This window comes from Grammomys surdaster, unplaced genomic scaffold (genome assembly GCF_004785775.1).
Source record: "Grammomys surdaster isolate TR1022 unplaced genomic scaffold, NIH_TR_1.0 126219, whole genome shotgun sequence".
Taxonomy (NCBI): Eukaryota; Metazoa; Chordata; class Mammalia; order Rodentia; family Muridae; genus Grammomys; species Grammomys surdaster.
Window position 1 is genome coordinate 2,461,399 of NW_021621022.1, and position 20,846 is coordinate 2,482,244.

A 20,846-nucleotide genomic window follows, 5' to 3' on the forward strand; every position below is an offset into this window, starting at 1 on the left:
TGTGTGTGTGCATGTGTGTGTGCATGTGAGTGTATGCATGTGTGTGTGTGTGTGTATGCACCAGCACACAAGCAGGCACAGAGCACTCACACCACCTTATGATATCAATGGTCCCCTGCATCTTCTGCAGGGGTTGTCCTAGCACAAATGTCACCTTGCTGTCCCATGGCAGAGTGGGATGCACCTGTGTCTAGTTTTCTTCTCCTTTGTGCTGTGCACCAAGCACCGTTTCTGTCTCCAGGCTGTGAGGGGCTCTCCCGACACTGCTCTACTCTTATCTACCCCTTGTCTCCAGGGTGTTTAGGAACAGGAAGCCCCCACCCACCCTTGGGTTTTCTTTGCAGTAATCCTTTGTTGTACAGGCACTGCAAATATTTTCTTCCCCGCTGACACTTACCTAACTTTGATCAGAGGTCACTCAGAGAGTCGCCAGCAGGACTCACAGGCAGGATATCTGCTTCAGGCTGTTTAATTCATAGCCCCCCCCCCCCCACTCAATCTGTAAAATCCTAGCAGCCACCTTAAGAGGGCTGCATGCTGTGGTACTGAGGACTTCAGAGGCTCAGTCATACCCATCTGGCTTCTGCTTAGAGAATCCATTTGCCAGAGGGAAGCTAAACTTGGGACTGCCTTGCAGAAGGCCACATGGTAAGCAGGCTGGAGCCTGGGCATGTCTAGCCCGGACTGATGGACATTGAGATTCTCCTCTGTCTCAGCTCTCGCTGCACTCCCATCTATACTGAATCCGCTGGGCTATTTGGATTTAATGAGTCATTATCTATGGACTGTGGACAAAGAGTAAAGTATTGGCTCCCCCACTATTCAGTCCTATAGCACAAACACAGTGGAGCCTCTTGTGCCATGGGCTGGGGTCATAGTGAGAAACAGATACTGCCTAGCTTACCAGAGGGTAGAGCCTGGCCAAAGATGCCTTCGGCTTGGCTCTTCATGGCTTACTTACTCAGACACATCCAAACACTGCCTGGCATGTGGGAGTGGGGATGGGGGTGGGGCTACTGTGCAGCACTGGGGCCAGAAATATCCTGAGGAACATCATCAGCTGTCACATGGGAATCTGAGAGGTGAGTGAGACATAGTGTAATGAAGGGGCGATACCAATAAGCTAACAGGATTTTACCGTCACTCCCTGCCAGGGTTTCCTGGGTTGGCTGGCTGCTTGTGTGAGCACACACAGTCTGCACACACGCCTGCACACACCTGTGCCCTGCCATCACCACTTCCAGACTTAGACGTAGTCTCCTGCTTTCCAGAGAATAGAGGGCACAGAGCCCAGCTAGGTCTCTGACAGACCAAGTCCTGGAGGTTCATGGGAAAAGGCCACTCACAGTCCAGGGCAATGACCAAGAGGGTAATTATAACCACAAGAACAGACTGACCTTGGAGCTGGCAAGGTCTCCAACAGAGATGGCCCTAGGTGGTACCCTGGCCCTTTTTGAAGGCAGCAGTCTGAGATAGTGTACTCTCCTTGTCCTCCTACCTCCCCGTCCCTGTCAGCTTCTGGGCAGCGTTCCTTCCACCTCATCAGTCCTCAGGAATCTTCTTCCAGCTCCAAGACTGGCTCCTGTCAGCCTCCATCAGCCTGTGCATCCCACACAGACTTGGTGGTCCAGGGGCCAAGATGCAAGTTGGGCAGGAGAGAGAACAGGTCAGGAGGTTTGGGGAGCTGGAATCTGACAGGTTAGGCCTCTGGGTGACTCCAGGGAAGATGTGATATGGCCTGGCTTTCCATTATCAAGTGTGTCCAAGGAAAGAGAACTCGAGTATATTGACATGATATCCAGTTGCATGCAGAACCCTGTGCCTGAAGATTTCAGAACATCACACAGATCCCCCGTGAGATGGAGGAGAAAAGTAATTGGTCAGGGTTCCCCAGCCCAGAGGCAGAGCCAAGGGGTGGCTCCTTCAAAGCTAGAGCCTCCATATCGTGACCCATGCATGGCAAGGTAGACGAGAGATGGGGTCTGGCCCTGGGAGTTCTGAGGCCATCCTCTGCCCAGGCTACAGCTTTCTGTGCTATCTGGTTCCACTCCTTTGGGGACACTAGCTGAGGAAGGCACTGCAGAGTCCGCTAAAGGCTCTGCCCATGTGTCAGGGTCCCAGCAAGGAAGACTGGCAGGAAGCCCACCTTGAGAGTCTTGGTTTGTCCATTGGCAAAGTCAGATCAGGACTGCAGTCTGTTCCCCTGTGGAAGTGGCCTGAGGAGAACACGTCTGTGGCCTAGGCACAGTGACACACAGGTGGCATTGTTGGCCTGGGAAAATGTCCTAGCATCCCTGTTTGGGAACACAGTATCCTTACTTCATGGAGTGGGTGAAGACAGATGGTCTCCTTAGGAGCGGCCCTGTCTTATTCCTCAGGGAATAAGTGTGTTTCTCCTCAGGGTTAAGTGTGACCTCAGAAAGTAATAAAGTCACCACCATCCATGACAGCTATATGGCTTGCACACCCACAAGTTTAACAAGGCAGTGTCCCGGATACTCTCCAGTGATATCAGGCAAAGCTGTGACTCTGTGAATCATGGGATAGTGACTTTATGAAGAGGGCCTCTTCAAGACAGAGACAGCTGGGACCCCATCCAGCAGCAGAGCCTGCCAGACTAGAGACCACAGCAGGACCTGCCTCTCCCTTTCTTGGTTCCTTCCTGTCATTTTTTATGACCTCAGTCCCCTTGCTGACCTTTGGTTTGTTTGACACCTAGGGTATACCCCTGTTCCTATTTCTCATATGAATGTTATCTTCTGCCCCCCATGGCTGTGTTCTACAGTGCTGGGCACTCAGCTAATGCTGAGAGTAAATGTCCCCATCCCGTTTCCTAGGGGTACAGTGTTGGACCGCAGTCTGGGTGTCTCTTCCTGTCTGCTGTCTAGATAAGTAAAGACATCCAAGGCCAGACTCAGCATGGGAAGGCCCTACTAACTGTGAAGTGCTGTGCTGGCTCAAATGCAGCTCTGTTTGTAGGCGTGACTGTTTAAAAGACATCATCCTGTGCTCGTGCTCCTAAAAGAGGCACCTAGCGGCTGGCCAGGGAACAGGACTTCTCAGTGAGCAGCCAGTCTGACTGGAGAGTCCATAAATGTCTAACTCATCACATTTCTGTTTTCTGAAGAACCCAGAGCATGCTACCTTCTGTCATCAAGAAGCTGAGGTAACAGGCCAAGCAGAGTCCTCATGCCACCCTAGGTCCTCAGGAAAACACCTCGACTGAGGCTCAAGCTCAGGCCAGAATAGACAAGAGGTTTCCAGAGAGCGTGTTGGAGTGGGACTGTGCTCCATCTGATATCCTTTGCAAGGCAATTATGGAAGACAGACCAGAGACTTACTGCCTCCTCTCCTGACCCAGCACAAGGTGAGCTTCCTAACCCTGACATCATCTATTCTTTCTCCAAAGACAGATGCCTCTTACCAGCTGCATGATAAGTTAACTTAGCCTCTCTGTACCTCAGGTTCTCCTCACCTGTAGCTTCCCAGGTTTGCATAAACTGGCGCTTCATACTCAACGCTGACTGTTTATAAAGATCTCATTTGCATAGTTTGAATATTCTAAACAGTGCGGAGGGTGTCGACCGTTCTTTAATGATGTTCAACTTAGACTCAACTTTGTTGTGGGCCAATGAGCTTGTGGGAAGTCTGTGTGTCTCTCCTATTTCCTGGGCTGCCTCCTGCACTGTCTCTGTCTCTTTATCACTTTGAGATGAAGGCTGAGAAAAAGATACATTTTCCAAATGGGGAAACTGAGGCTCAGAGGTGTGAATCATTGTACCACATATCCTGTGAGGGGAAGTGCTTTGACTTGAACTCAGGGTTTACCTGATTCCAGAAACCCACTCTCAACCATTTTGTAGGTGGTGTGCCCAGGTTCTGGGAAAACAAACGCCTGTCTCAGATAAAAATGGTCCTAGGGTCCCTAGGCTCAGTCTGTATCCTTCACCAGAGCTCTGGGCAAGGGAGCAACCCTCATATGACCAGATGTTTCAGGCGTAGTCCCCTTGCCAGTGGCTCACAAGGCCACCACTGTGTTGGGAGAACACAGCGCTCCACAACCACTTCCCCTCCAACTCCCCATGTGTTTCCCACTCTTATTTTCTCTGGGCCCCTCTTTTTCTTTACATATCCCCCTCCCCCACTCTCCTATGTGACCTTCTGATTGGAATATGGAAGGTTCTTTGTCCTGAATAAATTTGTGAACTAGAACACCTGGGAACCTTCATTCACTCAGTGCTGGCAAAGTGCGACCCCTTGTGGAGAGAACTCTTCCTGGTTTACAGTAGGATCCAGCGTTACCCGGCCAGGGAAAAGGCCCTCTGCTTTGCAGAGAGTAAGCCAGCCTTTGATGTCACCTGTACAGAGAGCTGGAAGAAGCCATGGGGAGTTCACACGGGGCCAGAATTCTTGGGAAATAATATTCCTCAGTAGCTCACTCAGTTCAGCTGCCAACATCTCGATCCTGGGCGGTCATTAGTGCCAGCTGGGGACATTTAAATAAGAACACAGGCTGTGGATAGGGCTTAGAGGGAATGCTTGCCCTGCACATATGAGGACCTGAGTTTGAATCCCCAGTGCTTGTGTGAAACGCCAAACATGAACATGGGTGCCTGTAACCTTAGCATGAGGGGAGATACTGGGGGATTCCGTATCCAGGAAGACTATTCTGTATAGGTTGGGCTTGATGGGTCCATGCTCTTGTGCTTTGGTGGAACCTGGGTGTGAAGTGTGTTGATCCCAGCCCCTCTGGAGAAGCAAGTGGGCTCACTATTGCAAATTGTTGGCATCTAAAAGGGTTTATGGAGACTAGACCCTTTCTACTTATTTTTCTATAAACTTAAATCCTCCCTGCCTATATAAACAAAACAGGATGAATGGGAGACAGAAAAACAGGTGACAGAGCCACCACACTTGGGGAGATCACCACCACATCTCATGGCTTTCTGTCCCTTGTTCTAGGGAAACTTGAGTGCTTTCTTTCATCCCAGACACAGGTTTTGTGGGGTGCGATCGCCACCTGCTGGCCAGGAAAGACATTGTCAGTCACGTCCTGTGTCCTTTGCTGAGGGGTGGTGGGGCAGGTGCTCCCCACCCCCTACACACATCTTGTGTGCCACATCTGATCATGTCACTGGTAAATACCTGGGAAAAGGTAAAACTCTCATGACTTTATTATAGGAAAAGTCCCAAAGTGTGTGGGGGGTTGGAGGGGGTGAGGCACAACCAGGGCTACCTGGAGGATTGGCCCACAGTTCTGGAGCAGCAGACAGGGACACACTTGCTGTTGAGGCTTTCAGGGTGAAAGAAATGGGAGCTCTGATCGCCTGCCACCAATCTTACACACTGTCCATTGTTAAATGATCAGACTGATCTCAGCACCATCCTGGGTCTGAATACAACTGGAGGTACCTTCTAACACAATCCTTCCTTGTTTTATATTCAAGGAGTAGAAGACAACAGCGCAGCTAAGTAACTTGCTCAAAGGCACACAGCCAGTGAAGGGTGGACCAAGGTTGTGCCTTGAGAGACCATGCCCTACCACAAAGTCACCTTTGTCTCCTGGCTTCCTTACTTGATTCGCAGGCACGCCATTCCACCCTGACTCCACGGTCTAGCTGGTCTGGAAGAAGAGCTAAATGTGACCATATTAACCCAAAGTCAGAGTCCAGCAGGAGGCTTAGGCCGGGAGCCCCGAAGAGCCCATGGGTTGCTAGGGCTGCAGCTCATATTGACCCTCGGTGGCTGTGTAGAAGTCCTCCAGCACTGACTGCAGGAACTCAAAGGTAGGCCGCTCCTCCGGCCGGCCTCGCCAGCACTCAGTGATGATGTCATGGTACAACTCCGGTGGACACGTCTCTGGGCATGGCATTCGGTAACCATGCTCCAGGTTACGGATGACCTCAGGGTTGCTCATTCCTGCAGGAGAGTGGACAAGGAGCTTCAGAGCAGGTGGTGCTCCAGGAGTACAGTCACTGGCCCTGAGGGGCACTAGAAGGGAGAGGCTCGGACACGCTATGGCCAGTGTAATCCTAGAAGGTGTCAGGATCGTAGTGCCACTTTGGTTTTTCAGACAGGTTATTCTTGTATAGGCCAGACTGGCCTTGAATTTAAGATCTATCTGTCTCAGCCTCCCAGATGCTAGAATCACAAGCTTAAGCCATTACGCCTGGCTCTGATGTCATTTAATTCCACTCTAATCTCTCTCTGCCCCCCTCCTCTCCTCCCCCCTCCTCCCTCTCACTCTGCTCTCTTCTTGTATATGTGTGCCCGTGCCAACGTGTGTGTGTGTGTGTGTGTGTATTTGAGAGCAGAAGCATAAGCAGAGGTCAGAGAACTGACAGCCTCCAGTGTCTATCCTTGCCTTCATTCTTGTTTGAGACACTGTCTCTTCATGTTATTTGCCGCTGCATACTCCAGGCTAGGTGGCCTTTGAACTTCCGGGGTTCCTCCCATCACTACCCTGTCTCACTGTAGGAGTGTCAGAGTTACAGACGTGCTCTGTTGTGCCCAGCACCAGCCCTGGGCTCTGGGGAACCAGGATCAAGTCCTTTATGCTTGTGTATCAAGCATTTTACCCCCAAGACCATCTTCCCAGCCCCGGTGCCATATTTAAGAATGTCCTTTGCTTTACATTATTTGGAGAAGAGTTGGGAAGGAGATGTAGGATTTCCCATGGTCATAGGCAGCTTCTCCTGGATGTCACCCATGTAAGTATTCACTGGAGGGAGATGCTGTGGAAACACCCACCCACAGCTGTTAGCTGGGCCCGCCTCGTGACTTAGGCAGGGGTCTAGGTCCTTGTCTCAAGACTGGACTTTGGCGATCCCACCCTGAAAAGCTTGTCCTCAACCTACAACAAGCCGTCCCTTGGCATTCACCATACTTCCTGGGGCTCCATCTGAGCTCTGTCCAAAGAAAGGATGGAGTCCTGCGGCCCTGAGCAGTGTTGGGAAGGAGAGGAAGCCCACAACCAGAATGCAGGTCTGGGCTTCAGTCCCTGTGACAGGACCCTGCTCTCACTAGTATGACATACCCATAGTCAGTGAGCCTGGATAGTCACCCTCAGGATGTTCCAGGAGGATGATAGGAAGGACAGGGACTGTGCCTACCTGGGTAGGGAACACGCCCATATGTGACGATCTCCATCAGCAAGACTCCGAAGGACCACACATCAGCCTTGATGGTAAAAACTCCGAAGTGGATGGCCTCCGGGGCAGTCCACTTGATGGGGAACTTGGCCCCTGTCAGGAAAGTGTAGTAGCTCCAAGGGACAGCCAACCTTCCACCCCCAACCCACAGCAGCCCTGCCCCTATCTGCCTGTTCCCACTGGAGGTCTTGCAGGATGTGTATACTAGATACACAAGGATATAGGAAGACACAGTCACTTGCTACTAACCTAGGAATCCTTCAAAACAGTGTCAATGCCATTGGGTAGTGGTAGTGCACACCTTTAATCCCAGCACTTAGGAGGCAGAGACAGTTGGATCTCTAAGTTCAAGACCACCCTGGTCTACAGAATGAGTTCAAGGACAGCAAGGGCTACATAGGGAAACCTGTCTTTAAAAACCAATAAAACAAAACAGCAAAAACAAAACCAACAACAAAACCAGGGTCATCTATCTGTTTTATTGCTCTGTTTGCTTTAGATTTTTTTGGAGACAGGATCTTGAGTATCCCAGACTGGCCTCAAACTCAATCGTTGCCAGGGGCAGGTGACCTTGACCTCCTAATCCTCCTGCTACCACCTTCCAGAGTGCTGGGATCACAGCCATGCACCAGCGCGTCCCATTTAGACTCCTCTGGATATGAAACCATGGGCTTTGTGCCAGGGAGACACTGCTGTCTGAGCTACGTTCCCAGCCCCATGCATTGTCATCTGGCACTGGCCTTGTCCAGTGGCAGGGACCATGTGTGGGTGAGCCATTTTTAACTGCTCTATGCTTTCATCAGTGCTTTCCTACAAAAGCCAAGCCTGACACTCAGACACCTCTGAGGGCCACTGTGTGGAAAGGTAGGAAGGCCCACTGTCAGTTCAGATCATGACGGCTGCAGCCTTGGTTAGCACTGAGAGCCAACCTCAGGCTGAGGTGCCACTGGCTACTTTCCCCAGATGTATTCACTGTCCCAGGAGCCAGCCAGAAGTCCCTTGAGGGGAGGTGTAAGTCCCCAAGCTGTGGCTCTCCTCCTGACTCCACTGATAAATGCATTTAACGGACACTGCTTGCTCGATTAATGCACCAAATCCTCCTGCAAAGTCAATTCTCCTCTCTCGTAGTAACAGTACAGCATCTACGGGAACCCTTCGGGTCCAAGGGTTGGATGCTCATGCTTTAGCTGGAGCCAAGTTTTACTAAGTGTGCTCTGTGACACCCTCCTTCTCCAGGAGGTTGATAGGAACTGAGTGGGAAAAAATATTTTCTCACCTTAGTCTGAGGATCAACGGGTAAAATAAGGGGAAGGAAATGCAGGACTTCTCCTTAGTCTCTTTGCTAGATTCATGTGCACTGGAGTTTTCAGGATGGGGAGGAGAGAGCTGGGCATTCCAAGGCCAGTCTGAATGAGGACTCCCATGGGCTTGAGGTGATTTTCTGCCATCCCCACCCCCATCTAGGGAAAGGAAGTGCTGAGCTATCTCGGAAAGGGCTGAACACAAGGTCCATTGGTCTCCCTACTCAGCTCCATCAGCAAGGAGACATTCAAGGGGCCTCCAGGGAGCTGAGAAGTTCAAAGTGTGTGTGTGTGTGTGTGTGTGTGTGTGTGTGTGTGTGTGTAGGGGGGCACTCTGCTCACCCTCTTGGGCAGTGTATTCACTGTCAACGATCCTGGCCAAGCCGAAGTCAGCGATTTTGCAGCACAAGGTCTCAGACACCAGGATGTTGGCTGCCCGCAGGTCACGGTGGATGGAATTCATGCGCTCTATGTAAGCCATCCCTTCTGCAACCTAAGAGGACAGACCGCATGGTGAAGGGCAGCAAGGATGGAGCACACCAGCCTGAAAGGCCAGCCTCACATCCCCTGCCAGGTGAGAAGGAACAGGGCTGCGTGGGGAGGCGGGAGAGAGAAGGTGCCCACCCCTTCCCATGAGAGCAACACAGACGCAGGGCAGCAGAGAAGCTGTCGTCAAACAGCTAGGCTGACATCCCCACCCCTGTCCTCCCTTTTAGACAATTGTATCTACGGTCCTCTGGGCTGGGAATAGCAAGCAAGGCTGGGGCTATAGATAGCCTCCATGAGACAGGGAGAAGAAACGACAAGTAGGGGCGTAGCATGGAAGGACAGACCTCTCCCTCAATGGACACTTCTCTCAGAGGAGCCAACTATGCTTTGGAATCACTAATGTCCAGTGGGCTGGGTCACTTCCCTGAGAGGTTATAGTTATGACCTGAGACATGAGAAGCCATCTCTAGGACATAGAGTTAGGGCCAGTGATGAATAAGCTGACTGTGGCTGAGGCCCTGACCCTGCACCTGACCCAGGTGAGCAAGAGTGGATCCAGAGGAGCAGAGACTCTCACTGAAGAGGAGCCTTGTCTGTCCCATGAACCTGTGCTGTCTTTAGTCACTCACTGACGGATGGAAAAGGTGACTTCAGATCTCACCTGCTCCAGCAGGATGCCACCTTCTGAATGGCTCCTACTTGTCCAGGAACTTAGGTACATATAACAGCTTCTCTCCTATCGAGCCACACACCAGCCCCTGGCCCCGAATCTGTTTCCACGGGCCCTGCTTTATGCATGAGTCTCATTTATCCCCTTGCAAAAGCAGTTATGCATTTGCTAGCTCGGGCCCGTGAGGGTTGGAAAGCCAGAGTCTAAACAGCTTCTTTCTAGGCAACCCTGGCAGTGCTCACACTGTTAGCTAACACTTATGGATCTGTTTTAGAAAGGGAAAAAAAAACCCTACACAAACATAGAAGACAGAGGCCAATCTATGTCTGTGGAAAAGATGCTAGAGAGGAAAGGGGATCCAGGACTCTGTATATCTTCTCTCTGGTGCTCTGTATCCAAGGACACTAATGAAACTTGTTCACCCATTAATGAGCAGCAAACCGCTCAAGAGCAGAGCAAATCACCCCTCCCCCTTGTCCAGAAAAGCCTTGGTAGACATGGCCTCTGACAAGAGCTGGTCCTGGGCACTGACTGGAAATCTGCAGACAAAGAGTGTAAGGCAGTCTACACAGAAGTTACATGGCAGGGCACAGAACAGGAGAGCCGTCCTTGTGGCTGCAGAGGCCATGTGGAGAGGACCCAGTTTTACCTTGGAGGAGAGGCTTTGTACAGTGGGGTTAAAAGAGAATGGGCAAGGAGAGAGAAGAAAAAGGAAGGACGGATGGGCTTCTGTCCATCCAGTGCCTGCCTCAAAGTCAGTCGCCAGGGCTAATTTTCTGTATCCATCCTAGCAGCTGTGTCAACAGATCTCTGCTACCCCAGTGGAAAAAGACACTGTGACCTCAGTTCCTGAGCTGATAGCAGCTGCAGATAATATGGGATAGGGTCGGAAGTTAAAGTGGGCAAGTGGGTTAAAGTGTGGGCGGGAAGGCTCCCTTTATAGCTCTCTGTGTGTTGACAGTGTGTCTCACAGGCTGGCCACAGACCACAGCTTTCTTGCTGAGAGTTCCAGTTTCAACAGTCACACTCAGAGCCACCAGATGTGTCTTCCTGCCAGTTAGAACTCTCAGCTAAAATCCCCTCAAGGAGAAAGATACTGCTTCATCCTGATACTGCGCTCTCCTAGCAGTGTCTGGGAAGGTCTACATATGGATGAACTCAAAGGGAACCAAAGGCCAATCAAGCCAGGACAGTGAGGCCAGGCTCTTAAGATTCCTGATGGTAGAAGTGTGTATGTGAGTGAGTGAGTGAGTGAGTGAGTGAGTGAGTGAGTGAGTGAGTTTGTGTGTGTGTGTGTGTGTGTGTGTGTGTGTGTGTAGAGGGTGTCCCTAGAAAGTGTTGTGCCTGTACTCTATTGTCTCATACCTCATTAGGCTGAGGCCAGTTCCAGGGATGTACCAAGAGTTAGGGATCTTGGGACAGGATGAGAACAATGGAGAAGGAAGTCAGAGAAAAGCATGCCTGCCTGCCTGCCTGCCTGCTAAACAAAATTCTTGCCTATTCTCCTGCTTTTCAATGTCCACTGTAATCTCTACCTTCCTAATAGAACTACCCTACCCATCATGACTGCTCAGAATTGGAACTACAATTCCCAGACTCCCTTGCAGCCAAATGGGTCATTGAGGCAGAGGGTAGGGAGGATGTATTAAAGCAAATATAAGTGTGGTGAGAGGAAAGAAGGTGAGCTTTTTATCCTCATCCTCTTCTTGCTGGCTAAGAGGCAAGGGTGGGTGATAAAGCTTCAGCAGCTACCTGTTGCTCCTTGCTAGCAGGGAAGAAGATAGCAGTGAGTAAAATCTCTCATTTGTCCTCCTTTAGGGGTTTATATATTCAGTAGTCACTACTTCAGGCTTTCTGTCCTTCACAGTCTAGCCCACATCTGACCAGCACAGCCTCCTACCAGGGAATTCAGCATAGTCACAAAGCACAGAGCAGGGTGTCATCCCTCCAGGCTTCCTCTGCTTCATAGCTCACCAACCTGGGCTGACATGTCAATCAGCCTTGGAAGGGACAATCTGCTACCTTCATCGGTCTTCAGAAAATCCAGCAAGCATCCTAGGAAAAGAAAGACACCAACTGCAAAGTGGCTAAAGCCTGGCTTTGATGGCCTGCTCTGTGGATGGGAGGAGCCTCAGGCTTCAGGGAAACACTAGCTCCCAGACTTCCAAAAGTTAGTTCTCAGTCAAATTCAGGGGCATATCTGGGGTCTCTTGGGTCAGCAGAACTGGAGTGGGCCAGCTCTGAGCCTAAGGTTAGTGTTCTTTTCCAGCATGACGTTCTCATGGGTCTTCCTTGGTCCACTCCCCTCCTCGACAGATGTCCCCAAGGACCAAACATTAACAAGAAAACACCAGAAGAGAGAGCTGGAGCAAGTAATAAGTGTGGCTTTTCCACAGAGCCCACTGCCTTGGAGGTGCTCTTGAAAACTGCAGCCAGGAGGCAGGCACCCAGCATAGCCTGTGATGATGGCCCTCTTGGTAACAATTATTACAGTTAGCATGGTAGCATTGAGGACCTACAGGAGGTAAAGTGATGTCAGGGCCATGGGAGATGAGGTCCCTTAGGTCGAAGGCTGAGCCAGATCTGTTCCCTGGCCAACTGCCCCCTGCGGAGGCACTGCAGGGGCTGCCCAGGCCTGTTCCCCTTATCACCCACACTGTGAAATGTTCACAAGCTTGCAAAGTTCCCATCACTGGGAAGAGGTGGAGCAGGGATTATTAGATCCACCTTTGGATGCCCAATCTACAGCTCTTCCTAGTTTGCAAGGCTCTGCCCATCACAGTGGGCATCAAAGCCCACTGTGTGTATATTCCAGAAGCAAATATGATGTTCCAGAAACTCAGGGCTTGCTCTGGGAGTGAAAAACACACTCCAGAAGCAAAACTGGAGCTCTGGAAGGCTGAGCTTCCCCTGGGCTGAGAACATGGCTTTCTGAAATCTATTCTACCTTCTTTCTCAGTCTACCCCTCTCACAAGACAAAGCTTACGGATCTCCTATAGGAGCCCCCTGGACCAGGCAAACCCAGCAGCATGCTCCACTCTGGATGGGTGAGTTTCTGCCCTCTAAATCCTATCCTGTAGAGGGAGAGAGGACCCACCTCTGGCCATGTACTCAGTGACTATGTAAATGGGCTCTCTGGTGACCACAGCATAGAGACGGACCAGCCTCTCATGCTGCAGGGTTTTCATCACGTTGGCCTCGCCCAGGAAAGCTTCTGGAGACATGGTTCCCTCCTTCAGGGTCTTGATGGCCACCTTCATGTTATTTTTGTAATAACCTGAAAGGGTGGAAGAGTGAAGGAGCCATTCAGATGTTGAAGAAAGCCCTTGACCACAGATTCAAGCTCGCTCAATTTGGGTCAAAAGTCCAAGGTGGAACAAGCAGTTCCTGGCTTAAAAATTGGGAGAGCTGGATTTGAGACTCTCCTACTGAATGGAGGACAATGTAGTGATGTAAGTCCCTTGGCATCTGCCTTTATTAACTCATCTATAAAGACACATAACTCTGCTTCTATCCCTCACAGGCCTTTCAGGAAAGGGGGTGTGCTGCCCATATGGAGCTGCTGGCTGCCTCCTACAGCCAGGATCAGAACAGAAAGTAGAGAGAGGGAATTTGGGATGCCACAACTCACCCATCCAGACTTCACCAAACTGCCCGGACCCAAGTTTCCGGACCAACTTGAGAGACTGCCTGGGGATTTCCCATTCATCTTGGGCCCAGAGGTTCTTCGGGACCTGGTTCACACAGGGCAGGGTCAACTTCTGACACAAACCGTCCCCTTTCTCTGTTTCAGGAAAGAAAAGAGGGTTCTGGAGATCATCACACCAGATTTGCCTTAAGAACCACACTGTCCCACAACTGTGTCGCTTGCCTCTTCACTCCCATGGTGGCAGGTGGGACTTGATACCTAGGATCTGCACTCTCTGAGACTGCAGGTCTTTGCTACATTCTGAATTTCCCCATATCAAGCATTAGGCCTCTGATCTTGAAATCATTAAGCCGAAAGTTGGCAAGTCCTTAAGTCTGGTTTGGAGGACCCCTACCCAGTTGACTCTTACAGTTTAGGGTCATGTGATAGAGACCCCAGGGACTCCTCTGGGACCCCCTGCCCCAACGTCTCTTACTTGAATAGTGCTGGACCAGGGCCTGGAGGGTGGGGAAGGTGATCCGAGGAGAGATGTAATAGCCTCCGTCATCCAGTGAGCGGATCTTGTAGTGCTTGACTACCTCCCCCTGGGTGGTGACGTCTTTCACGGACAGGGAGAAGGCACCTAGAAGGTTAATAGACACATGCGAAGTGAGACACAGTAATGTAAGCCCAGGGCTATAGTTAAGGCTTGTGAGATGTGAAGAAGATTCCCAAAATTCTGTATTCAGTTCTCAGCCATTTCAGCACAAATTCCCTTCCTTTTGTCTTAACTCTGCTCCCTACTGGCTGTCTGACCCGGACTTCCTTTCAAGTCCCTAAACTGCCAGGGAATCAGGAACTCTGGAGCAGAAAGACCATTTCTCAGCTATCTATGAGTCTTCTGTTGGGGTACTTGGGATACAGAGAAATGAAAGGCCTCCAGAGGACTTGGAACTTAAGTATCTTTGATTTGAGGGATGATGGCTTCTCCCAGAGACTCAGGGCCTCCAGGGCAGACATCCTTCCCGGAAGCATAGCAAGCTATTCACCATAGGTCTTTCCAAATTTACACTGTGCTTTAGTCTGTTGACATTTTTGTATAGACAAAGAAGTAGGTGGCGAGGCACATAGGAAGAAAGAATTTCCAGCTAAGAAACTTCTTTCCTTGAGCCTTTATAAAATGCCTCTGTCCAGCCCTGTGGCTTCCATAGAATCTCCCATTTTCAAATTAGTTTCGAAATGAGGCCATTACATGAAGGTTAGGAGAAGAGCTAGCAGTAGGTATAGGGGTACCTGGGAGGGGACACCCCACCCTTCCCATGGACACATCTTTGAGGAGCAGTCCCACTCTCTACCACCAGGGGTCAGGCCTGCACACCTTTCGGTATGGGGTCCTTGATACTGTGATCCTGATTGCACGCGGTCCAGGCACAGCTGTTCTCATCTCAAGACTTTTCTCTTGTGTCTTTCCTTGCCAAACTGCCTCTCACAACTTACTTGCAAAAGTGCACCAAGAGGCTGCACACTTGTTCATCGTATCGTGAGGTTGCCACAGCCCTTGCTTTTCTCCAACCTCCTGTGACCTGTCACTCTCTGAGATGCTTTTTAAAGATTATCCAGTCTTGACTCTTTGTTTCCAAAATATGCCGGGTGTGTGTGGGGGAATGGTGGCTATCTGGTACCTTTCCTTTCTCAGCCCCCATCTGCCTCAGTTCACTAGTTTGTGACCATTGTAGCACTGGGTCTTTCCACTACCCCTGTTATCCAGTGGTGTCAGACTTAGGGCTGTGAGAATACCTAGTGTGGACAGCCTCAAAGCAGCTCTCAGGCAGGGACATGGGACAGAAGCCATGGAGCGGGTATCACTGCCACTCCAGGCTGAGCCTTGGTGGGGCTTCCCAGGACCATGCACACACAGCAAGGAGGTAGCGAGGCTCCTGAACCATGCACACACAGCAATGGGCAGCCAGGCTCCTGGACCATGCACACACAGAAGAGGCAGCGAGGCTCCTGGACCATGCACACACAGAAGGGGCAGTGAGGCTCCTGGACCATGCACACACAGAAGAGGCAGCGAGGCTCCTGGACCATGCACACACAGAAGGGGCAGCGAGGCTCCTGGACCCACCTTTATTGCTCTCGCTCTCTCTGATGAGAAAGGAGCCAACCTTGTTTATCGGAGCCAGCAACTGCCTCTCAGCATCCTTCCGGCTGATGGTTCTGAAGAACCATCTGGAAAATGGCAAGAGTGAGTGAGCCTCAGAGTTGGCGATACCCCTAAGTCGATCCTGAGATGTCCCTCATGTCCTGTTCAGTTAGGTGGCCCCTAGGTCCCTGCAACCCCACTCCATCCCATTTCTCATCAACTTTTAAGCTCACATTTTCCCTGAATGAAGCAAAAACATGGGTTAGGTAACCTCCGTTACTGTTAGTCTGCAAAACAGTTAGTTCCTGATCCACCACCCTTCCTCTGGCATGAGTTTGCAATTTCCTTGCTAGATGGTACTGCCAGGGGCTTTCTGGTCCCGGATTCCTTCCGAGACACCTCTCTTTAGCACGAGGCTTTTCGACACGTGTTGTGGTCAGATATGAAATACCCCTACAGGCTTGTATGTATTTGAAAATGTGGTCCCTGGCTGTTTCGGGAAGCTGTGGAACCTTCGAGATACGAGGTCTAATTGGAGGCCATAGAAGTGGCTTTTGAGGCGACGAGACAGCTCAGCTGTCGTGCTGGGGCTCTAGCTGCTTCCTGGTCCACTGAGCTGTGAGAGGCACCCAGTTCTGGGTCCCCACCATCATGAACTCTCTGAACATCATGAACATGGTGTGTCTTTTCTACCATGATAGACTGTACTCTCTCAAACCATGATCCAAAATGAATCCTTCTTCAGACTGTAGTTTTTTAAATAGCGATAAAAGAAATAACTGACACAACATGGTTCTGGGGAAAATCCAGGGCCCACAGTGTGTGGGAAGGGTAGGGAAGGAGGCTGTGTTACCACCATGAGGTGGGGCATGCTCATGTCTCTGTGCCATATGAGGGTGTAGGGGTGTGTCCCAGGTAGACCTTCCTGGTGTGTGAGAGTTGGTGATGAAGATGCCCACCTTCTGAGGACTGAGCCTGTCTCTGGCGGTGATGGGGAGTGGTCCCAGGACATAGAGCTTTGCTATGGATTTTGGAGGGGACCAGACACTGAGGGTAGTCTCATCCAAAGAAGCCAGGAATCAGTAGCTCTTCTTTCTGACTCCCTTGGCATCACTCAGAGTGTTAGAAGATTCCCAGCCCCTCACTAACAGCTGCTATTAAGCCCACTTCCTGGCCCTGCCATACCAAGAGCAGCGAGGGTAACCCTGACACCCCTGGCTTGACGAAGTCAATCTACCTACTTTTCTACTTCCAGGGTCTCTACTGGGGCCACATAGTTGCTGGGCACATATCCTTCTCTTCCTGTGACGAGTGACCTGGCCAACCACCAGTCTCCAGTGCTAGCGAAAAAAGGGGAGACAGAAATATGTCAGAGGCTCACACAAGATGCTCTGGGTAGCTCCCAGAACCTTACAACAGATCCCAATCTGGTAGGAGACAGTAAGGCAGAAACAGACAGCCTGGTGATAAGGAGGTGCCGTGGGAGTGGCCCATCCACTGGGATGAGCATGTGACAGGCAGAAGGGGTCACGGTGCAGAGGAGGAAGGGTAGATTTGTTTGTATAGCCTGAGGACCATGCCCTTTACTAAGTGGCCCCTGTCTTAATGGATGAGGCAGGTCCAAAAGTTACAGATAGAGTTGGAACTGGCTAAGAAAACAAACCCAGGAGGGGTGCTGATAAGGGAGGAACTGAAAAGCTATGTAGAGTCTAAGATCAGGGCATTCACTTATGGGTTCAACTCAAACCCACTGCAAACCTATAAGAGTAAAATCAGACCTTGGAGTTGCATGATCTGGGCCTGAAGGGTGGAGGAAGGAAGAAGAGGAGGACACAAGTAGATTGGAGAGTGTTCCAAGAAAGAACACAGAGAGTAAGTCAAAGTGGAGTGGCTGTGTGGGATCCAGTGAGACTTCCCGTTAATTTTAACAGCAGCCAGAAGGCCAGAAGTAGAAACCACCTTGCCAAAAAGACTTAGAAGGAAGGACAATGGCTCAAACCTAAGAGAATCCTGGGACCCAGGAGAGGGAAATGGCAAGAGAGAAGACCCTTTAGGGGTACCCCAGGGGTGTGCTTGGTAAACTAGGGAAGTAGACAATGGGGAGTCCTTGATGACTGGGAACAGGATGCTAGAAATTTACCTCTTCAAGACCTGGAGCTTCTCTCCCTTCAGCACCTGAAGGTCTCTGTCATTCACAGCGGCATAGTCAAACAGGGCCACTACAAAATGCTCCTCTGGAAAGAACAAGGAAGAGTTGGTTACCACTGGGGTCCACAACAGAAGTGGAAGTCTGGAGGAATGTGTAGTGCAAACCATCTTCCAGGTCCTAAGAGTGTTAGTGAGGGGGAAGCCATATGAGGCTGCTCTCTTGACAATGAAGAGCGAATTTTCAGGAAGTGACACCAGACCCACGACCACTCTAGGAGTAGGCCAGCCCTCATTGTCTAGCTCATCTTCCTTTCAGACCTAAGGCCTAGACAAAGATTTGGGGGTTGAGGGGACAGCTATCTGGAGGCAGCCATTGCCAGCCCTCAGAGCGCTGTAGGCTCAAGTCTAAGAGCCTGTAGCTGATCCTGCATCCAATTTGTCTCTGAAGCATCCCCTCAGCATCATTTCCCAGCCAATATCCCAAAGGTCATGTGACCACACCAGCTCTGCCCTCTCTATGGTATCCAAAGCTTCACGGGGACTCCTCTGGCTTTCAGCACCTGGCCTTCTTGGCTCTGAGTCTCTCCTGGAGGGATGTTGACAAGCCGGTGGTCCTGAGGCAGAAGAAGGCTCAGAAGCATGCTGGACACCTTTCAAATGATCACTGTTTGACACCAGGGCTCCCTAATACCTGGCAGAATCTCTTGGAGACTTGTAGTTCACAGATGACCTAACATTGTCATGGATGAGTGCTATGGTCTGAAGCTGGGACCTTCCCTTGGTGGGAGGAGGTTCAGTATGAATGACAAGAGTCCTTCACAGTGTTAAGACAAAAACCCCTTGTGCCAAAAGCAGTCAGTTATTTCTCTCCCTCAATCCTCCATTTTAGAGATGGGATAGCCCCTGCTAGAAAGTGAAGGATCGCGTATCTGATGGGAAAGATGGTGTCCTTACCTGGGTAAGGGACACCAGATGACAACACTGATCAGTTCTAGCACTTTGCTCATAAAGGTGACAGGCTGAGCCCTCCCAGGACAGGAGAGGTCTGTTACCCACTGTGACATCTTGCCCAGTCTTGGGAGACAGTAGTCTGTACGCTGCATGCTCCACATTGTCTGTGTGTGAGTAAAGGAGTGGTTTGTATGGCTGAGTGATGCTGGATGATGACAGCCAGCTCCGAACAAGCCCCATCCAGGGAGCCCTCAAAGCCCGAGTCTGGGCCTGAGAGGAAGCTCATTCATCATGTGACCACCATAGTCCCATCAGAGCATGGTGGAGTCTGGAGTGAAGTGAGTAGCACAGATGGCTGACCACAGAAAGAGGGAGGCGAGACAGTGTCCTCCATGTGGACCAGACCTCGTGCTGAGAGGGAAGGACAGAGCAGTCCCACTGCCCTTCGAGTTTAGGAACTAGAGTCTCAGCCAGGCCTCGGTGGTACCTGATATCTTCCCATAACTCCTTCCTCATTCTCTGTGTAAGCTCCCAGCTCCCCCCACTGCTTTCCAACCCTATAGGGCCCCCCACAACTGCTCTGGTTCTAACACACGGTATCCCTGGAGAGGTCTTCCCATTCCCCATTCTTACCTTCATCTGGGTCCTGGTTAGGAGACGGAGGGGCAAGGTGGTTGAAGACAACCTTGGGCAGAAATACAATGAGTTGGTGAGCAGTCTGCAGCAATGGTAGACTAGAGAACATTGGAGAACCAGTCAACTAGATTACATGTGGGTGCTCACTCTGAGAAAGAAGGGTAGCCACGTATAGGGATACTTAGATACTTAGATACAGTCTGTATACACTGAATCAGCTCCTTGGAGTACTGCTGTTACCCCAGGCCACCTGCCATCTTTGTCTTGATCATGTATGGAGATGCCCAGCACCAAAGGGAAAAAGCTCTGTCACCTCAGTTAAAATCCTGGGTTTCCATTAAAGAAGAAGGGGTGGACAGGCATTTATTGGCAAAGAAAGATATTTTAAAATTGTCTTTCCCTAAAATTCAATAAATATTCACAAGGTGTCTATCCCAGGAGCAGGATAGGAAGATATGCCTAGTATAGTAATAGTCACAAAGAAAGTGTTTTCATCATGGCAATCGTCCTTACGATCTGTGACAAAACAATGAAATAATGAACTATATCTACCATGTATCAGTGTGGTTAAATCTCACAAACACTGTGCTGGACCCACGGACTGTTATCCCCCTAGAACTGAAGCCCAAACAACCTTTCTTCTCTGGCTGGTCACAGTATTTATTATTGTGGCTAAGGCAGATACAGTAAGAGCAGCTGCCTTAAGTTCCTGCTGCTGTGGTATGGCCATCCATGATAGACTAACCCAGAACCATGAGCTAAAAGGATGAAGAAAGGGCCTTGGGGCAGGAGCTCAGGAGAGGTAACTCTAAGTATCTCTGGGAGGTGAAATAGTACGGAATTGTCATCTTTCTAAAGTACGGATGCATCAATAGCTTTTAAAAAGTTAAGCTCTAGGCTTCTGTTTATTAGTGTGTCACTTTGGGGAAATAACCTGGTCTAAGTTTGAATTTGCCCATCTTCTCGTTCATTCATTCACTCAATAAACATCTCATTGTGTGCAGAGTACTGTATGATGCTTTGATCCAGCTTGAAGAGGGGCCAGGGTTCATCTAGGAAAAGGAACCAGCAGTCTTTGCTCCCATCAGGTCTCCGTTAGGATCTTGGTGACGCCCACCAATTGCCCAAACTAATAGATTTGTGACCAAGCAGGAAATGGAATGAAACAGTCATCTAGACACATGAGCCTGAAGGGGCTGGTTCAGGGAGCGCCTTGTGCCTTCTTCCCTGGAAGGGACTGATCACTCACCCGGGGTTTCAGGGGCGGGGGAGCCTTGCTCTGGGTGTGGACCTTCACAGGGCTCCAGCCTTTGCCCTTCTCACTGAACTGCCTCTTGCTGCTCAGCAGACCCATCCTGTAGAAAGCAGATGGCAAACAGTGACAAGAGACCTCAAGATCCTGGGTCCCTGTGTCCAATCCCCTTCTGGTTAGAAATATGTGACAGTGCAGCTTCCCATACCAGAGAGTGGAAGAAGAGGCAGGAAGAGCTAGTCTGGCATCCATCTTTTTCTCAGCGACCCAGAGAGGGGAAATGACTGTGTTTAGGACTCGAATACCACCTGGCATGAGTCCCAGTTCTCAGCGACAGGAGCCTGACCCTATGTCTGGTGGTCTGAGTGTTAGTCTTATTTTGCCAGTGGTCCACTATGTCACTGGGAAGTTCCCTTTCCTCCTTGGTCCCACAGGCTCCTCCGTCAATGGTGAGGTTTGGTGTGAGCATGTCC

The 20,846-nt window shown here is 50.5% G+C and overlaps 1 protein-coding gene across 3 annotated transcripts in view; it reads right to left on the bottom strand.

The window, feature by feature from the left end:
* Positions 1-5,150: 5,150 nt before the first annotated feature.
* Blk (BLK proto-oncogene, Src family tyrosine kinase) overlaps positions 5,151-20,846 on the bottom strand; it is a 43,192-nt gene continuing 27,496 nt past the window's right edge. For 2 of the 3 annotated variants that reach the window (XM_028758710.1, XM_028758711.1), the window contains exons 2-13: positions 20,371-20,476; positions 19,119-19,170; positions 17,527-17,620; positions 16,628-16,726; positions 15,369-15,472; positions 13,737-13,883; positions 13,244-13,396; positions 12,710-12,889; positions 11,590-11,666; positions 8,795-8,945; positions 7,113-7,244; positions 5,151-5,919 (exon numbers count right to left, since the gene is read on the bottom strand). In XM_028758710.1, the coding sequence (XP_028614543.1) occupies positions 5,714-5,919; positions 7,113-7,244; positions 8,795-8,945; positions 11,590-11,666; positions 12,710-12,889; positions 13,244-13,396; positions 13,737-13,883; positions 15,369-15,472; positions 16,628-16,726; positions 17,527-17,620; positions 19,119-19,170; positions 20,371-20,475 (1,500 nt within the window). In that variant the 5' untranslated portion in view covers position 20,476 and the 3' untranslated portion in view covers positions 5,151-5,713. The remainder of the gene's footprint in view (positions 5,920-7,112; positions 7,245-8,794; positions 8,946-11,589; positions 11,667-12,709; positions 12,890-13,243; positions 13,397-13,736; positions 13,884-15,368; positions 15,473-16,627; positions 16,727-17,526; positions 17,621-19,118; positions 19,171-20,370; positions 20,477-20,846) is intronic. The other variant, XM_028758712.1, reaches the window with a different exon arrangement.